At 43.3% G+C, this 16088-nt stretch overlaps 2 protein-coding genes and 2 long non-coding RNA genes across 4 annotated transcripts; 2 read left to right on the top strand and 2 right to left on the bottom strand.

Annotated features, from left to right (window-relative positions):
- Positions 1 to 260: 260 nt before the first annotated feature.
- Positions 261 to 1688, bottom strand: LOC124460690 (mediator of RNA polymerase II transcription subunit 15-like). Its single transcript, XM_047012074.1, has one exon. The coding sequence runs from the start codon at positions 1686 to 1688 to the stop codon at positions 261 to 263; it is 1428 nt and encodes a 475-aa protein (XP_046868030.1).
- Positions 1689 to 1848: 160 nt separating this feature from the next.
- Positions 1849 to 4244, top strand: LOC124460713. Its single transcript, XR_006954729.1, has 3 exons — positions 1849 to 2511; positions 3987 to 4084; positions 4173 to 4244. It is a non-coding gene; the product is annotated as an uncharacterized LOC124460713 (long non-coding RNA).
- A 5472-nt stretch (positions 4245 to 9716) lies between these two features.
- Positions 9717 to 11018, bottom strand: LOC124460689 (mediator of RNA polymerase II transcription subunit 15-like). Its single transcript, XM_047012073.1, has one exon. The coding sequence runs from the start codon at positions 11016 to 11018 to the stop codon at positions 9717 to 9719; it is 1302 nt and encodes a 433-aa protein (XP_046868029.1).
- Positions 11019 to 13625: 2607 nt separating this feature from the next.
- LOC124460719 lies at positions 13626 to 14170 on the top strand. Its single transcript, XR_006954735.1, has 3 exons — positions 13626 to 13699; positions 13758 to 13903; positions 14118 to 14170. It is a non-coding gene; the product is annotated as an uncharacterized LOC124460719 (long non-coding RNA).
- Positions 14171 to 16088: the final 1918 nt, after the last annotated feature.

Below are 16088 nucleotides of genomic sequence, written 5' to 3'. Positions count from 1 at the left end.
AAGAGAAATATAGTATTTACAGGTACTATTGGATTAATAACAATTAGTGTTAATGCTTATTTCAGGTCATTGGGTCGAAATTAAGGCGTCATTGCAGATAGCAGGATACATTGAGGCACGCTCTTATTGGCAGAGTTTTTCCTATAGGAAGGAGGTAGGGGCATGTGTTGTTTTTGCCATGGGCAAACATATCATATTAATTCGGCTATGTTCATGTCTTTCTACATAGATTGGACCAGGTGAGGCCCCAGGAAGACAGTTTACGTGCCATTTTGCTCCAGAATAGGAGCATGTTCGCCTGTGGAGTGGCAGCGCAGTGGACTATCAGCTGGTACACGGCGTTGGAGAAGCATCTGTTCATCTGGAGGTTTATTTGGAGGAGAACAACTGGTAGCGGGAGGGCCAAATCCCTTCGACCGCAGAGTAGAGTTAGCACAGGCATCATTTGGACGATGCGTCCATATGGACTGCCTGCTGGCCAGGCCTGGTGTGGGCTGACTGTGAGCGGGAGGGCCAAGTCCCTTCAACCGCTGCATGGGGATTTCCTTGAATTCATCTGGCTGAAAGTGAGTAAAAAAATTAGCAGTTTTTTGCACCTTCATGGGTGGTAAAGTCTCTATTTCATTTTTTTCAGCATCTGTGCTATTGTCAATCTCATTCAGGAGCTCGTTTTCAATTCGCTCGAGATTTTTTGAGAGTTGCTGATCCTCGGTGTATGTGATTGTTTCCCCAGGCCTGAGAGGGGGCAACACAAGTCTCTGGATTTGTATTGGCTGGCCTTTTAGTCGCTCTTCGATGTACGCGCGATTCCGTGTGCCGTTTTTAAAGTCTCTGAATAGGCCATTTATGACGTGTCCTTCCATGCGCTCAACCGGTTTGTTTAATTTTAACTTTTCCTCCTTTTGCCTTTTAAGTTCGTTATTCTCAATAAATTTCTGATATCTTAGATGGCATTCAAATCGGATGAGTGATGGGGCACCATCAAAGTGGGCCGACCTCTCCATCAGATGCTGATCTGGATGTTGCTGCTGGCTCATCAGTTGTTGCTGCTGCTGTGTCGCCAATATCTGAGATTGCTGTGAGTTTGCTGCCACAGGAGGAGCTGGAGTTGAAGATTGCTGCTGCTGTGTGTCAGCAGAAGATGAAGCCAGTGGCTGGGCGGCCTGTGCTGCAGGCTGGTGCCGCTGGATAACGAGTTGCTGCTGCTGCTGTGCCACGAATTGCTGTGAATATAGCATACTTGCTGTAAATTGCGGAGCTGGAGTTGCAGGTTGCAGCTGCTGAGTGTCTGTAGGAGACATGATCCGAAGCTGAGAGGTCCGCGCTGCGGGCTGGTGCTGCTGGGCGGCCAGTTTATGCTGCTGCTGAGCCATCATTTGCTGTAAAAGCTGATTTTTTGCTGCAGTTTGAGGCAGTGGACTTTCAGCCTTTTGCTGTTTGCTGACTGCAGAACTTGACGCCTGTTGCTGGGAAGCCTGTGCTGTGGGCTGGTGCTGCTGTCCAGCTGATTGATGCTGCTGCTGTGTTGCCAGTATCTGTTGATGTTGGACATTTGCTGACATAGGAGGAGCTGGAGTTTTGGGTTGCTGTTGTTGAGTGTCAGTGTGAGTTGACGCCTGAGACTGAGAGGCCTGTGCTGCAGACTGAAGCTGCTGGTCAACCATATGATGCAGTTGCTGTGTTGCCATTTGCTGTGAGTATAAATTATTTACTGGACTTGATGGAGCTGGAGATTTATAATGCTGCTGCTGAGTGTCAGCAGAGGATGAGGCCCGTGGCTGAGTGGCCTGTGTGGGCTGATGCTGCTGGTCAGCCAGTTTATGCTGCTTCAGCTCCGTCAATATCTGTGAATGTTGTATATTTGTTATAATTTGAGAAACTGTATTAATAGATTGGTGTAGCTGCATGTCAGCAGAGGATGGAGCTCGTAGCAGAGAGGCTGCAGGCTGGTGCTGCTGCCCATCGAGTTGATGCTGTTGTTGCGCTATAATTTGCTGTGGCATACTTGCTGCTATTTGTGGAGCTGAAGTTGTGGATTGCTGCTGCTGGTTGTCAGCAGAAGATATAGCCCAAATACGGGAGGATTGTGATGCAGGCTGGTGCTGCTGACCAACGTGTTTATGCTGTTGCTGCGCCTTCATTAGCTGTCGATTTTGCGTGCTTGCTGCAGTTTGGGAACCTGGAGTATCAGATTTATGCTGCTGACTGACAGCAGAGGTTGTCGCCTGTTGCTGAGAGGCTAATGCTGTGGGCTGGTGCTGGTGGCCGGCTGATCGATGCTGCTGCTGTGACGCCAATATCTGGAGATATTGTATATTTGCTGACATAGAAGGAGCTGGTGTTGTAGATTGCTGTTGCTGTGCTGCGGGCTGAAGCTGCTGGTCGACCGTTTGATACTGCTGCTGTATCACCATTTGTTGTTGGTGGTGTATGCTTGCTGCAATTTGAGGAACTAGAGTTGCTGTTTGCTGTGATCGTGAGTCTGCAGGAGATGACGTTTGTGGCTGAGAGGTAAGTGCTGCAGTCTGGTGCTGCTGGCCAGCTAGTTGGTGCGGCTGCCGTACCGCTAAATGTTGCAAGTGTTGTGTGTTAGCAGAATTTAGAGTAGGCATGGTTGTAGTTAGCTGTTGCTGAGTGCTATTTGTAGTTGAAAGGTTCTGAGTTGGTGCTGCACGCTGCTGCTGGTTTGGCTGTTGCGTGAGATGAGGTGGATTCCGGGCATCTAGCATTTTTTGTAGTTGAGTGGAGTATCTAGGCCAGGATAGCCTTGTAGGAATAAAGGGGTTATCCAGGATATTCCTTACTTCTGCGTTGGGATGCCCTAGTGTGGAGATAGCAAATCTCACGCACGACAATTCATATTTGAGTTCCATGGATTTGACGGTATGTTTGTCGCGAATAGATGCATTTGTGGTGTAAATGTCCGAGTCCGTAATTTTCCTTAATAATTTGTTATGCGTTCCACAGATCTGTTTGAATAGAGTTTCTGAGATAAGGCTGCCCCAAACAGGAATAGCATACGTTAGAATGGGAACAATAATTTGCTTGAAAATTGTGACTTTACATCTTGTGCTGAGGGAACTCTTTACGCCCACAAGCCATTTTAGGCGGTGATATATGGCTTTAGCTTGTATACATACATGAGTAATGTGATTTTTTAGTATTAGTTTGCTGTCTATTGTGACTCCAAGATATTTATACTGGTTCGCATTTATTATAGGCTTTCCATCGATTTTTATTAAGTGAGCTCTTAGAGCAGGAGAGATGTTTCGTCTTGTGTACAATACATGAACAGTTTTATCGTTATTTATTGTAAAGCACCATTTAGAAGACCATTTGGTGAACTTGTTTAGGTATTGTTGTGTTTTACTGATGGCCATATAGGCGTTTTTGTCAGAAGAGACAACAATAGTATCATCTGCAAATGTTGACAATAGGATGTCAGGTTTCTTATTGGTTTTGCCTGATTCCAAGTGGTAGTCGTGTTCGAATATATAATCAGGAATTGGCATGTCAGACGAATAAATATTGAAGAGAAGGGGGCCCAGAACACTGCCTTGGGGTATTCCTGCAGTGATTTTTCCAATTCTAGAGCTTGTATCATCTGTACCCCTGACTGTAAACGATCTATCCTGCAGGTAGCTCTCAAGAATCTTGAACAAACAGTAAGGCAGGAGTTTGGCTAGTTTATTCAAAAGTCCTAGGTGCCATACTTTATCGAATGCTTCAGTTATGTCAACAAATACAGCAGAGCTGTATTCTTTTTGATCAAGGGATTTTTGTAGGAACTGTGTGACCCTTGCAAGCTGATGTTCGGTGCTATGATTTCTGCGAAATCCAAACTGATGATTTGGAATTGCTTTGCGAAAAGTTGAGCACTCAAGGAGTCGATTCGAGAGTAAAGTTTCAAAGATTTTTGAGAAGCCTGAAAGCAAACTTATAGGTCTATATGATTTAACTTCAGAAGCGCTTTTCTTTGGTTTCAGAATCATCACTATGGTGGCAGATTTCCATATTGGAGGGAAATACCCATGTCGAAGAATATTATTGTAAATATTTAGGAGAAATACTACTGCTTTAAAAGGTAAGACTTTTATTAATGCGTTGTTTATTCGATCGTGTCCAGGTGCTTTCTTGTTAGTTAGTTTTCTAATCTCTTTTTGCAATTCCAGGAACGTGATGGGTCTAGCGAATGGTGAGGTCGACTGGTAGCCTGCGTTGGAGTCCCTTGTGAGAGAGAAGAATGACTGGTAAGCATTAGATTGGAGAGACTTTTGCAGGATGATTTTTTCTGTTTCCTCTTTTATAGCTAGTCTTTCGCTGTCTGTGTTCGTCAGGTTTGGCGAAAAACGTTTCTCTAGATGGCTGGCAAAGGCTTCCATTTTGCTCTCAGCTGTCTTAGTCCATTGAATAGAAGCTGATGGGCTATCCTGGATTTTAAGCGGCCAGTTTGGGGTCGGTTGTCTCTTCAATTTATTTGTGATCTTCCAGAGTTTATGCAGACGTAGCGATCGTCTGAGTCAATCGCCTTTAATTGCTTATTAGTATGTTTTTCCTTGGCTTTGGCAATTTCTTTATTTAGGAGCTTAGTTGTTTGTTTAAGTATCTTTTTATTTTTTATACAGCGTGTGTTCATGTAATCCAGCTTATTTTTCTTTTTTATTTTCAGCAGTTTCATCATTTTTCTGTTAACGGGCACTATTCCTCCAATTTTGTATGTGTTTGGCAAGTCTCTCTTTAAAGGAAAGGTTGCCAATGCAGCCGCGTGATGGATGTTATTGGTGAGAATGGATATAGCGTCATCGATGTCTGGCCCGCTGTTAATTTCAATATTTAGGTGTAGTGAGCTGCTAAGCACTGATTGAAACTTTTTGATGTTCGATCCTACTGGCAGAAGGCGTCTTCTGTCAGGTTGTAGAGATGGATATCTATCATAAGCCAGATTTATGAACACCGGGACATGATCCGAAGAAAGTTCAGGTAACGAATAAGTTGTTAATCTATCATTATGTATTCCAGAGTAGATGGCAATGTCTATGGCAGATGGATTTTTAGCTCTGTGGTGTGGAAAGTGCGTCGCGCTGCCTGTCGCAAGAATGTCCAGCCTCTTATCAGCATGCACTGCGTCAACTAGGGCTTTTCCTCGCTTGCAGGAGCGCATGTTGCCCCACCAGCCATGTTTGGCGTTAAAATCGCCAGCTAAAACAAACTTTGGACCCCGCGAAGAGGAGCGAATATTAATAAAAAGATCTTTAAAGTCCGTTTGAGACCATTCCAATACAGGGTGACAATAAATCCCTGCTATCGTGATATGTTCGCTGTCATTTAGCTTAATAGAGATCGGAACGCATTGATGCAGATCATTCTCAATTGTAGGAATGGCCATGTGTTGGATGCAGCTCCGAATAATGATAGCTGCACCACCCTTTTTCCTGCCAGAGGGGTGGCAGGCAAGGTAAGTGAGATATCCATTGATATTTGGCTTGTTAATACCTGAAATTTTGTTTCTTTTATCTATGCGTGTTTCGGAGATTATCATTATGTCAATGGAGTGTTGCTGCAGGAACATTTCTACTTCCTGGAGTTTGTTGGAGACTCCTGCAGCGTTCCAGTATGCGATTTTCAGGTGATTTGAGCTGATCATTATAAAAAAGGTAAGTAACTTAAGACGATAAATAAAGAGATAAAACTGTATATTAATTTATTTGTTTATTTATTTTGAATTTTAGCGACTGGGTATTGAAGTCCGGCATCCATGATGAATTTAGTAAGGGCCTCTATTTGCTTATGGAGCTCTCTCACCATATTCTCTGCCGCTTTGAGGGCAGCGGGCAAGTTTCCATCGAACTGCAGGAGAGAATCAGGATATCTGAGGGCTTCCATTGAAGGTTGATGAGGCTTTACAGGCGTTGGCGTTTGGCATTTTCTGTGGACGTCCGCCTTCACTACCAGCTGATGTGGCCCATTTATTTGGGGTGAGTCGCCATTCCTCTGGATTTGCTTAACCGGAGTGAGGAAGAGCGACCGACGAGCCGGTTTCTCGCTTATTTCCTGACTGGGACTGCGGTTTCTCTTCAGACTAGGTGATTGCGCAGCTGGCTGCATGATCTTTTGCTTTCTTGCAGGAATAGGTGGCGGTGGGCGACGCACAGAGTTGCCTCCTTTCTGGCTAGAGCTATAAGCAGCTCTTGGGAGACTTATTGGGCTTCTTAACACAGATAAGTTATGTATTCCTTTAAGCTGGTCAGCAAAACTAATTTGTTTATTCTTTTGTGATTGTGTTTGCTTTTTTAGAAACGGATTTACGTATTCCTGTCGCCTTGCGGATCGCAGCTCCGTAGGATGTGGACTTCTGAACGGGTTAGTATGGCTCCTTGGGCCTGTATTGTTTTGTGGTGTGACTTTATTTGCTAATCTTCTTTTTTCTTCCAGGAATTTTTTCAGCTCGGCCTTGTAGAAAGGACATCCCTTCCAGCTGGCCACATGTTGACCACCACAGTTGGTGCAAACTGGATTTGGGATTCGTTCAAGACTGCAGTCTTTTGTTTCATGGCCAGATTTACAGCATTTAAGGCATTTTGGATCATAGCTGCAGTAGTTCCTGGTGTGGTTCAATCCTTGGCATCTGTGGCATTGTGGGAGCTCCACTTTGCTCCTCTGGAATTCAACTTTAATGGATTGAACCCCAAAGAATTTTAAGCTAAGGATATTGTTGTTAAAATTGTCTAATCTGGGTTCGAGTTCTATTTCAAATATATTCATCGGTTTGTTTGTTCTATAGCTTCTCAAGCATTTAACGAATCTAACTTTGTAACCTAAATTACCTAAGACTTTTCTAATTTCATCACACGGTGTGCTGTGATGAAGATTTTTAAAAACGATTCTGAATCCACGTTCCTCTTTAGGTTGGTGAGTATACATTTCGTAGTTGTTGTTTTTCAGGTATTCCTTTGTTTTAAGGTAGGTATCTTTGTCGGCGAAAGAGAGCCGGACAGTGCCATGCGGCTGAGTCCTGGAAAAGAATTTATTGTTTTCCCCCAAAAAACCCAAAAGAGTGGATGATAACAATTGAATAGAAGAAACGTGTCTTAGATAAATAGGAGGTGGTTTATTTAACAACTTTTCTCTTTTGCTGGTGATTTTCACCCATTTTTCAGGCTCATTTACGTTTGGGTCCTTCTCAGCAGCAGTCGAGATGTCGAAGCGAGTGGCAGCAGCAGCAGCAGAGGGAGCATCATGATGAGTAGCAGCAGCAGCAGTTGGGGCATATGATCGAGTAGTAGTAGCAGCAGTATAGGCATCAAAGCGAGTGTCAGCAACAGTAGGGGCATTTGGACGCGTATTTGCAGCAGTAGAGGCGACATATTGAGCAGCAGCAGCATCTAATTCCGGTATAATTAAGGGCAGCTCGTCTGCTGCAGTAATGTCTGGTGTTTTTTCCTTAGTTTTAGTGAGAATAGCAGGTTCAGTAGGCTTAGTTTTTGAACTAGATTTACGTAAAGCAGTGCGGCGAGCTATCGTTTTGCTGCCAGAGTATTTATATTGATTTAACTTCATTTTAGGTTGTTTTTTTGTAGCTTTATCAGTATTTTGCTGTTTAGAAGCAATAGTCGGAGATTTTTGCCTGGTGTCCTCCTTGTCAAGTGTCAGCAGTAGCAACGGCGATTTGTTTTCCTCCTGCAACTCAGGATTGGTGACTTCTTCCATGGCAACGTCAGTAGATTTATGGATTTTCATGGGGTATGGGCTGGGGTTTTCGATGAGGTTTTGCCATTTAAAGATTTTTTCCACATTTAGAGTAGTATCGTTTGATGATGAGCTATTGGAGCATATCGGTGTGCAGTCCCTGGTATTGCTGCCAATAAGAAACGAGGAGCCTGTCACGCTTGAAAGGTCGCTGCTGCATATAGCTTCAGCGTTGTCCAAGATGTTGGTTTTTTGGTCCATGTTAGATTTTGCCATCCTATCTATAGGCGACTGAGTTTGCTCAAACGAGGTGATTGAGTCGTCTGACAAAATTACTGGAGAGGAGGCTCGGGCTTTATCCATTATTTTTTCGTTTTCCAGGGGACCGATGAGTATTTGTTATTTATTCTTTGTGAGAGTATAAGCAAACAAGCAGTAGAGCTGTATGTCGTCAAATGTAATTTTAAGCAGTACAAGTTCTACAGATTCCACTGCTTGGTTTGCCAGAGTGAGTACACATACACAGACAAGGCTTTTAGACAAAGACGAGAGTATATTGAGTGGGACACATACATGCACACAAGAAAGTTTATTTCCCCTTAAATTGAGTGAGAGTTTGCTTCTCCAAGATGGCTGCGTAGGTTCGTTTGTGTTTGTGTGAAAGAGTGGAGGAATTAGATATGTGTGTGATAGCTTGGTCTCTTTTATTTTTTTCCTCTTCTATATCTTATATGAAGAGAGCAATTTGCGGGAAAAGAATATGGCTGACTTTTACCGAGATTTAAGCGAGAGACCAGTTTATAGCAAGATCTCTTTTGTTTTTTTCTCTTCTATTTCTTATTTGAAGAGAGTAATTTGCAGGAAAAGAATATGGCTGACTTTTACTAAAGTTTAAGCGAGAGACCAGTTTTTCTAAGTATTTCTGTTATACTTTCATATTTAAACATACAAATGTTATACATACGTTCCTTTATACATTTATGTACTTTTCTTTGCTAATGGCAGGAAAAGAAAAGACAATTATGGCAGCCGGAATTTTATATTTCCCTTATGTAGTCAATTTCCAGCAGTCAGGTATAATTCCTCAGCACTCCAAATTTGTGGCACAGATTAATAACGATAATTGGGGATTTTTTTATATTTTTATAGCAGCTTTGGTTTAGTTGGTTGATTTAGTAAAACTTAGTATCACTTTATGTAATTAGTTAATAAGAAGTAGACACTTTTTCTGTTAAGGCAACTTTTTTTTTTTTTTTTTTTTTTTTTTACTTGTATGGCCGCAGGAGCAAAGCCAAGTGGTTGGCTCCCGTAGGAGACAACCATCTTTTATTGTTTTTCGCCCCCTATCAGGGAGCATATACAATTACAATAAAAACGAGCTTAGTATTATTATACAATGACTTATTAATTATTTATATATATAACATAATGTTTGTTGGGTAATATCGTTAGGCCAAAAAATTGTGGGAAATATTTTTGGGAAATTTCTTTTTTATGCAAACAAATGTTTGCTGGGTTATACCAAGAATCAAAACAAACGAAAAAGAATATGAAAAACGAGTTGCATGAACAGGTAATTATGGAAAAATATAGTAAATACAAGTATTATATATTAATAACGATTGAACAAATTGCTTATTGCAGGTAAGTGGATCAATTTTATGGCATCGTTGCAGGTTGCAAATTCGTTTAGTCCGCGCTCTTATTGGCAGAGAGATTTTCCCTAAAGGCAAGAGGTGAGTATCATGTTGCAAGGAACTAGCAATTTTGAAGAGAAATATAGTATTTACAGGTACTATTGGATTAATAACAATTAGTGTTAATGCTTATTTCAGGTCATTGGGTCGAAATTAAGGCGTCATTGCAGATAGCAGGATACATTGAGGCACGCTCTTATTGGCAGAGTTTTTCCTATAGGAAGGAGGTAGGGGCATGTGTTGTTTTTGCCATGGGCAAACATATCATATTAATTCGGCTATGTTCATGTCTTTCTACATAGATTGGACCAGGTGAGGCCCCAGGAAGACAGTTTACGTGCCATTTTGCTCCAGAATAGGAGCATGTTCGCCTGTGGAGTGGCAGCGCAGTGGACTATCAGCTGGTACACGGCGTTGGAGAAGCATCTGTTCATCTGGAGGTTTATTTGGAGGAGAACAACTGGTAGCGGGAGGGCCAAATCCCTTCGACCGCAGAGTAGAGTTAGCACAGGCATCATTTGGACGATGCGTCCATATGGACTGCCTGCTGGCCAGGCCTGGTGTGGGCTGACTGTGAGCGGGAGGGCCAAGTCCCTTCAACCGCTGCATGGGGATTTCCTTGAATTCATCTGGCTGAAAGTGAGTAAAAAAATTAGCAGTTTTTTGCACCTTCATGGGTGGTAAAGTCTCTATTTCATTTTTTTCAGCATCTGTGCTATTGTCAATCTCATTCAGGAGCTCGTTTTCAATTCGCTCGAGATTTTTTGAGAGTTGCTGATCCTCGGTGTATGTGATTGTTTCCCCAGGCCTGAGAGGGGGCAACACAAGTCTCTGGATTTGTATTGGCTGGCCTTTTAGTCGCTCTTCGATGTACGCGCGATTCCGTGTGCCGTTTTTAAAGTCTCTGAATAGGCCATTTATGACGTGTCCTTCCATGCGCTCAACCGGTTTGTTTAATTTTAACTTTTCCTCCTTTTGCCTTTTAAGTTCGTTATTCTCAATAAATTTCTGATATCTTAGATGGCATTCAAATCGGATGAGTGATGGGGCACCATCAAAGTGGGCCGACCTCTCCATCAGATGCTGATCTGGATGTTGCTGCTGGCTCATCAGTTGTTGCTGCTGCTGTGTCGCCAATATCTGAGATTGCTGTGAGTTTGCTGCCACAGGAGGAGCTGGAGTTGAAGATTGCTGCTGCTGTGTGTCAGCAGAAGATGAAGCCAGTGGCTGGGCGGCCTGTGCTGCAGGCTGGTGCCGCTGGATAACGAGTTGCTGCTGCTGCTGTGCCACGAATTGCTGTGAATATAGCATACTTGCTGTAAATTGCGGAGCTGGAGTTGCAGGTTGCAGCTGCTGAGTGTCTGTAGGAGACATGATCCGAAGCTGAGAGGTCCGCGCTGCGGGCTGGTGCTGCTGGGCGGCCAGTTTATGCTGCTGCTGAGCCATCATTTGCTGTAAAAGCTGATTTTTTGCTGCAGTTTGAGGCAGTGGACTTTCAGCCTTTTGCTGTTTGCTGACTGCAGAACTTGACGCCTGTTGCTGGGAAGCCTGTGCTGTGGGCTGGTGCTGCTGTCCAGCTGATTGATGCTGCTGCTGTGTTGCCAGTATCTGTTGATGTTGGACATTTGCTGACATAGGAGGAGCTGGAGTTTGGGTTGCTGTTGTTGAGTGTCAGTGTGAGTTGACGCCTGAGACTGAGAGGCCTGTGCTGCAGACTGAAGCTGCTGGTCAACCATATGATGCAGTTGCTGTGTTGCCATTTGCTGTGAGTATAAATTATTTACTGGACTTGATGGAGCTGGAGATTTATAATGCTGCTGCTGAGTGTCAGCAGAGGATGAGGCCCGTGGCTGAGTGGCCTGTGTGGGCTGATGCTGCTGGTCAGCCAGTTTATGCTGCTTCAGCTCCGTCAATATCTGTGAATGTTGTATATTTGTTATAATTTGAGAAACTGTATTAATAGATTGGTGTAGCTGCATGTCAGCAGAGGATGGAGCTCGTAGCAGAGAGGCTGCAGGCTGGTGCTGCTGCCCATCGAGTTGATGCTGTTGTTGCGCTATAATTTGCTGTGGCATACTTGCTGCTATTTGTGGAGCTGAAGTTGTGGATTGCTGCTGCTGGTTGTCAGCAGAAATATAGCCCAAATACGGGAGGATTGTGATGCAGGCTGGTGCTGCTGACCAACGTGTTTATGCTGTTGCTGCGCCTTCATTAGCTGTCGATTTTGCGTGCTTGCTGCAGTTTGGGAACCTGGAGTATCAGATTTATGCTGCTGACTGACAGCAGAGGTTGTCGCCTGTTGCTGAGAGGCTAATGCTGTGGGCTGGTGCTGGTGCCGGCTGATCGATGCTGCTGCTGTGACGCCAATATCTGGAGATATTGTATATTTGCTGACATAGAAGGAGCTGGTGTTGTAGATTGCTGTTGCTGTGCTGCGGGCTGAAGCTGCTGGTCGACCGTTTGATACTGCTGCTGTATCACCATTGTTGTTGTGGTGTATGCTTGCCTGCAATTTGAGGAACTAGAGTTGCTGTTTGCTGTGATCGTGAGTCTGCAGGAGATGACGTTTGTGGCTGAGAGGTAAGTGCTGCAGTCTGGTGCTGCTGGCCAGCTAGTTGGTGCGGCTGCCGTACCGCTAAATGTTGCAAGTGTTGTGTGTTAGCAGAATTTAGAGTAGGCATGGTTGTAGTTAGCTGTTGCTGAGTGCTATTTGTAGTTGAAAGGTTCTGAGTTGGTGCTGCACGCTGCTGCTGGTTGGCTGTTGCGTGAGATGAGGTGGATTCCGGGCATCTAGCATTTTTTGTAGTTGAGTGGAGTATCTAGGCCAGGATAGCCTTGTAGGAATAAAGGGTTATCCAGGATATTCCTTACTTCTGCGTTGGGATGCCCTAGTGTGGAGATAGCAAATCTCACGCACGACAATTCATATTTGAGTTCCATGGATTTGACGGTATGTTTGTCGCGAATAGATGCATTTGTGGTGTAAATGTCCGAGTCCGTAATTTTCCTTAATAATTTGTTATGCGTTCCACAGATCTGTTTGAATAGAGTTTCTGAGATAAGGCTGCCCCAAACAGGAATAGCATACGTTAGAATGGGAACAATAATTTGCTTGAAAATTGTGACTTTACATCTTGTGCTGAGGGAACTCTTTACGCCCACAAGCCATTTTAGGCGGTGATATATGGCTTTAGCTTGTATACATACATGAGTAATGTGATTTTTTAGTATTAGTTTGCTGTCTATTGTGACTCCAAGATATTTATACTGGTTCGCGTTTATTATAGGCTTTCCATCGATTTTTATTAAGTGAGCTCTTAGAGCAGGAGAGATGTTTCGTCTGTGTATAATACATGAACAGTTTTATCGTTATTTATTGTAAAGCACCATTTAGAAGACCATTTGGTGAACTTGTTTAGGTATTGTTGTGTTTTACTGATGGCCATATAGGCGTTTTTGTCAGAAGAGACAACAATAGTATCATCTGCAAATGTTGACAATAGGATGTCAGGTTTCTTATTGGTTTTGCCTGATTCCAAGTGGTAGTCGTGTTCGAATATATAATCAGGAATTGGCATGTCAGACGAATAAATATTGAAGAGAAGGGGGCCCAGAACACTGCCTTGGGGTATTCCTGCAGTGATTTTTCCAATTCTAGAGCTTGTATCATCTGTACCCCTGACTGTAAACGATCTATCCTGCAGGTAGCTCTCAAGAATCTTGAACACAAACAGTAAGGCAGGAGTTTGGCTAGTTTATTCAAAAGTCCTAGGTGCCATACTTTATCGAATGCTTCAGTTATGTCAACAAATACAGCAGAGCTGTATTCTTTTTGATCAAGGGATTTTTGTAGGAACTGTGTGACCCTTGCGAGTGGTGTTCAGTGCTGTGGTTTTACGAAAGCCAAACTGATGGTTTGGAATTGCTTTGCGAAAAGTTGAGCACTCAAGGAGTCGATTCGAGAGTAAAGTTTCAAAGATTTTTGAGAAGCCTGAAAGCAAACTTATAGGTCTATATGATTTAACTTCAGAAGCGCTTTTCTTTGGTTTCAGAATCATCACTATGGTGGCAGATTTCCATATTGGAGGGAAATACCCATGTCGAAGAATATTATTGTAAATATTTAGGAGAAATACTACTGCTTTAAAAGTAAGACTTTTATTAATGCGTTGTTTATTCGATCGTGTCCAGGTGCTTTCTTGTTAGTTAGTTTTTCTAATCTCTTTTTGCAATTCCAGGAACGTGATGGGTCTAGCGAATGGTGAGGTCGACTGGTAGCCTGCGTTGGAGTCCCTTGTGAGAGAGAAGAAGGACTGGTAAGCATTAGATTGGAGAGACTTTTGCAGGATGATTTTTCTGTTTCCTCTTTTATAGCTAGTCTTTCGCTGTCTGTGTTCGTCAGGTTTGGCGAAAAACGTTTCTCTAGATGGCTGGCAAAGGCTTCCATTTTGCTCTCAGCTGTCTTAGTCCATTGAATAGAAGCTGATGGGCTATCCTGGATTTTAAGCGGCCAGTTTGGGGTCGGTTGTCTCTTCAATTTATTTGTGATCTTCCAGAGTTTATGCAGACGGTAGCGATCGTCTGAGTCAATCGCCTTTAATTGCTTATTAGTATGTTTTTCCTTGGCTTTGGCAATTTCTTTATTAGGAAGCTTAGTTGTTTGTTTAAGTATCTTTTTATTTTTTATACAGCGTGTGTTCATGTAATCCAGCTTATTTTTCTTTTTATTTTCAGCAGTTTCATCATTTTTCTGTTAACGGGCACTATTCCTCCAATTTTGTATGTGTTTGCAAGTCTCTCTTTAAAGGAAAGGTTGCCAATGCAGCCGCGTGATGGATGTTATTGGTGAGAATGGATATAGCGTCATCGATGTCTGGCCCGCTGTTAATTTCAATATTTAGGTGTAGTGAGCTGCTAAGCACTGATTGAAACTTTTTGATGTTCGATCCTACTGGCAGAAGGCTCTTCTGTCAGGTTGTAGAGATGGATATCTATCATAAGCCAGATTTATGAACACCGCGGACATGATCCGAAGAAAGTTCAGGTAACGAATAGTTGTTAATCTATCATTATATTCCAGAGTAGATGGCAATGTCTATGGCAGATGGATTTTTAGCTCTGTGGTGTGGAAAGTGCGTCGCGCTGCCTGTCGCAAGAATGTCCAGCCTCTTATCAGCATGCACTGCGTCAACTAGGGCTTTTCCTCGCTTGCAGGAGCGCATTTGCCCCACCAGCCATGTTTGGCGTTTAAAATCGCCAGCTAAAACAAACTTTGGACCCCGCGAAGAGGAGCGAATATTAATAAAAAGATCTTTAAAGTCCGTTTGAGGACCATTCCAATACAGGGTGACAATAAATCCCTGCTATCGTGATATGTTCGCTGTCATTTAGCTTAATAGAGATCGGAACGCATTGATGCAGATCATTCTCAATTGTAGGAATGGCCATGTTGGATGCAGCTCCGAATAATGATAGCTGCACCACCCTTTTTCCTGCAGAGGGGTGGCAGGCAAGGTAAGTGAGATATCCATTGATATTTGGCTTTTAATACCTGAAATTTTGTTTCTTTTATCTATGCGTGTTTCGGAGATTATCATTATGTCAATGGAGTGTTGCTGCAGGAACATTTCTACTTCCTGGAGTTTGTTGGAGACTCCTGCAGCGTCCAGTATGCGATTTTCAGGTGATTTGAGCTGATCATTATAAAAAAAGGTAAGTAACTTAAGACGATAATAAGAGATAAAAAACTGTATATTATTTATTTGTTTATTTATTTTGAATTTAGCGACGGGTATTGAAGTCCGGCATCCATGATGAATTTAGTAAGGGCCTCTATTTGCTATGGAGCTCTCTCACCATATTCTCTGCCGCTTTGAGGGCAGCGGGCAAGGTTCCATCGAACTGCAGGAGAGAATTCAGGATATCTGAGGGCTTCCATTGAAGGTTGATGAGGCTTTACAGGCGTTGGCGTTTGGCATTTTCTGTGGACGTCCGCCTTCACTACCAGCTGATGTGGCCCATTTATTTGGGGTGAGTCGCCATTCCTCTGGATTTGCTTAACCGGAGTGAGGAAGAGCGATCGACGAGCCGGTTCTCGCTATTTCCTGACTGGGACTGCGGTTTCCTTCAGACTAGGTGATTGCGCAGCTGGCTGCATGATCTTTTGCTTTCTTGCAGGAATAGGTGCGGTGGGCGACGCACAGAGTTGCCTCCTTTTCTGGCTTAGAGCTCTAAGCAGCTCTTGGGAGACTTATTGGGCTTCTTAACACAGATAAGTTATGTATTCCTTTAAGCTGGTCAGCAAAACTAATTTGTTTATCTTTTGTGATTGTGTTTGCTTTTTTAGAACGGATTTACGTATTCCTGTCGCCTTGCGGATCGCAGCTCCGTAGGATGTGGACTTCTGAACGGGTTAGTAGGCTCTTGGGCCTGTATTGTTTTGTGGTGTGACTTTATTTGTAATCTTCTTTTTCTTCCAGGAATTTTTTCAGCTCGCTTGTAGAAAGGACATCCCTTCCAGCTGGCCACATGTTGACCACCACAGTTGGTGCAAACTGGATTTGGGATTCTTCAAGACTGCAGTCTTTTGTTTCATGGCCAGATTTTACAGCATTTAAGGCATTTTGGATCATAGCTGCAGTAGTCCTGGTGTGGTTTCAATCCTTGGCATCTGTGCATTGTGGGAGCTCCACTTTGCTCCTCTGG

The sequence above is a fragment of the Drosophila willistoni genome (genome assembly GCF_018902025.1).
Source record: "Drosophila willistoni isolate 14030-0811.24 chromosome XR unlocalized genomic scaffold, UCI_dwil_1.1 Seg144, whole genome shotgun sequence".
Taxonomy (NCBI): domain Eukaryota; kingdom Metazoa; phylum Arthropoda; class Insecta; order Diptera; family Drosophilidae; genus Drosophila; species Drosophila willistoni.
This window is presented reverse-complemented; position numbering and strand designations above follow the sequence as displayed.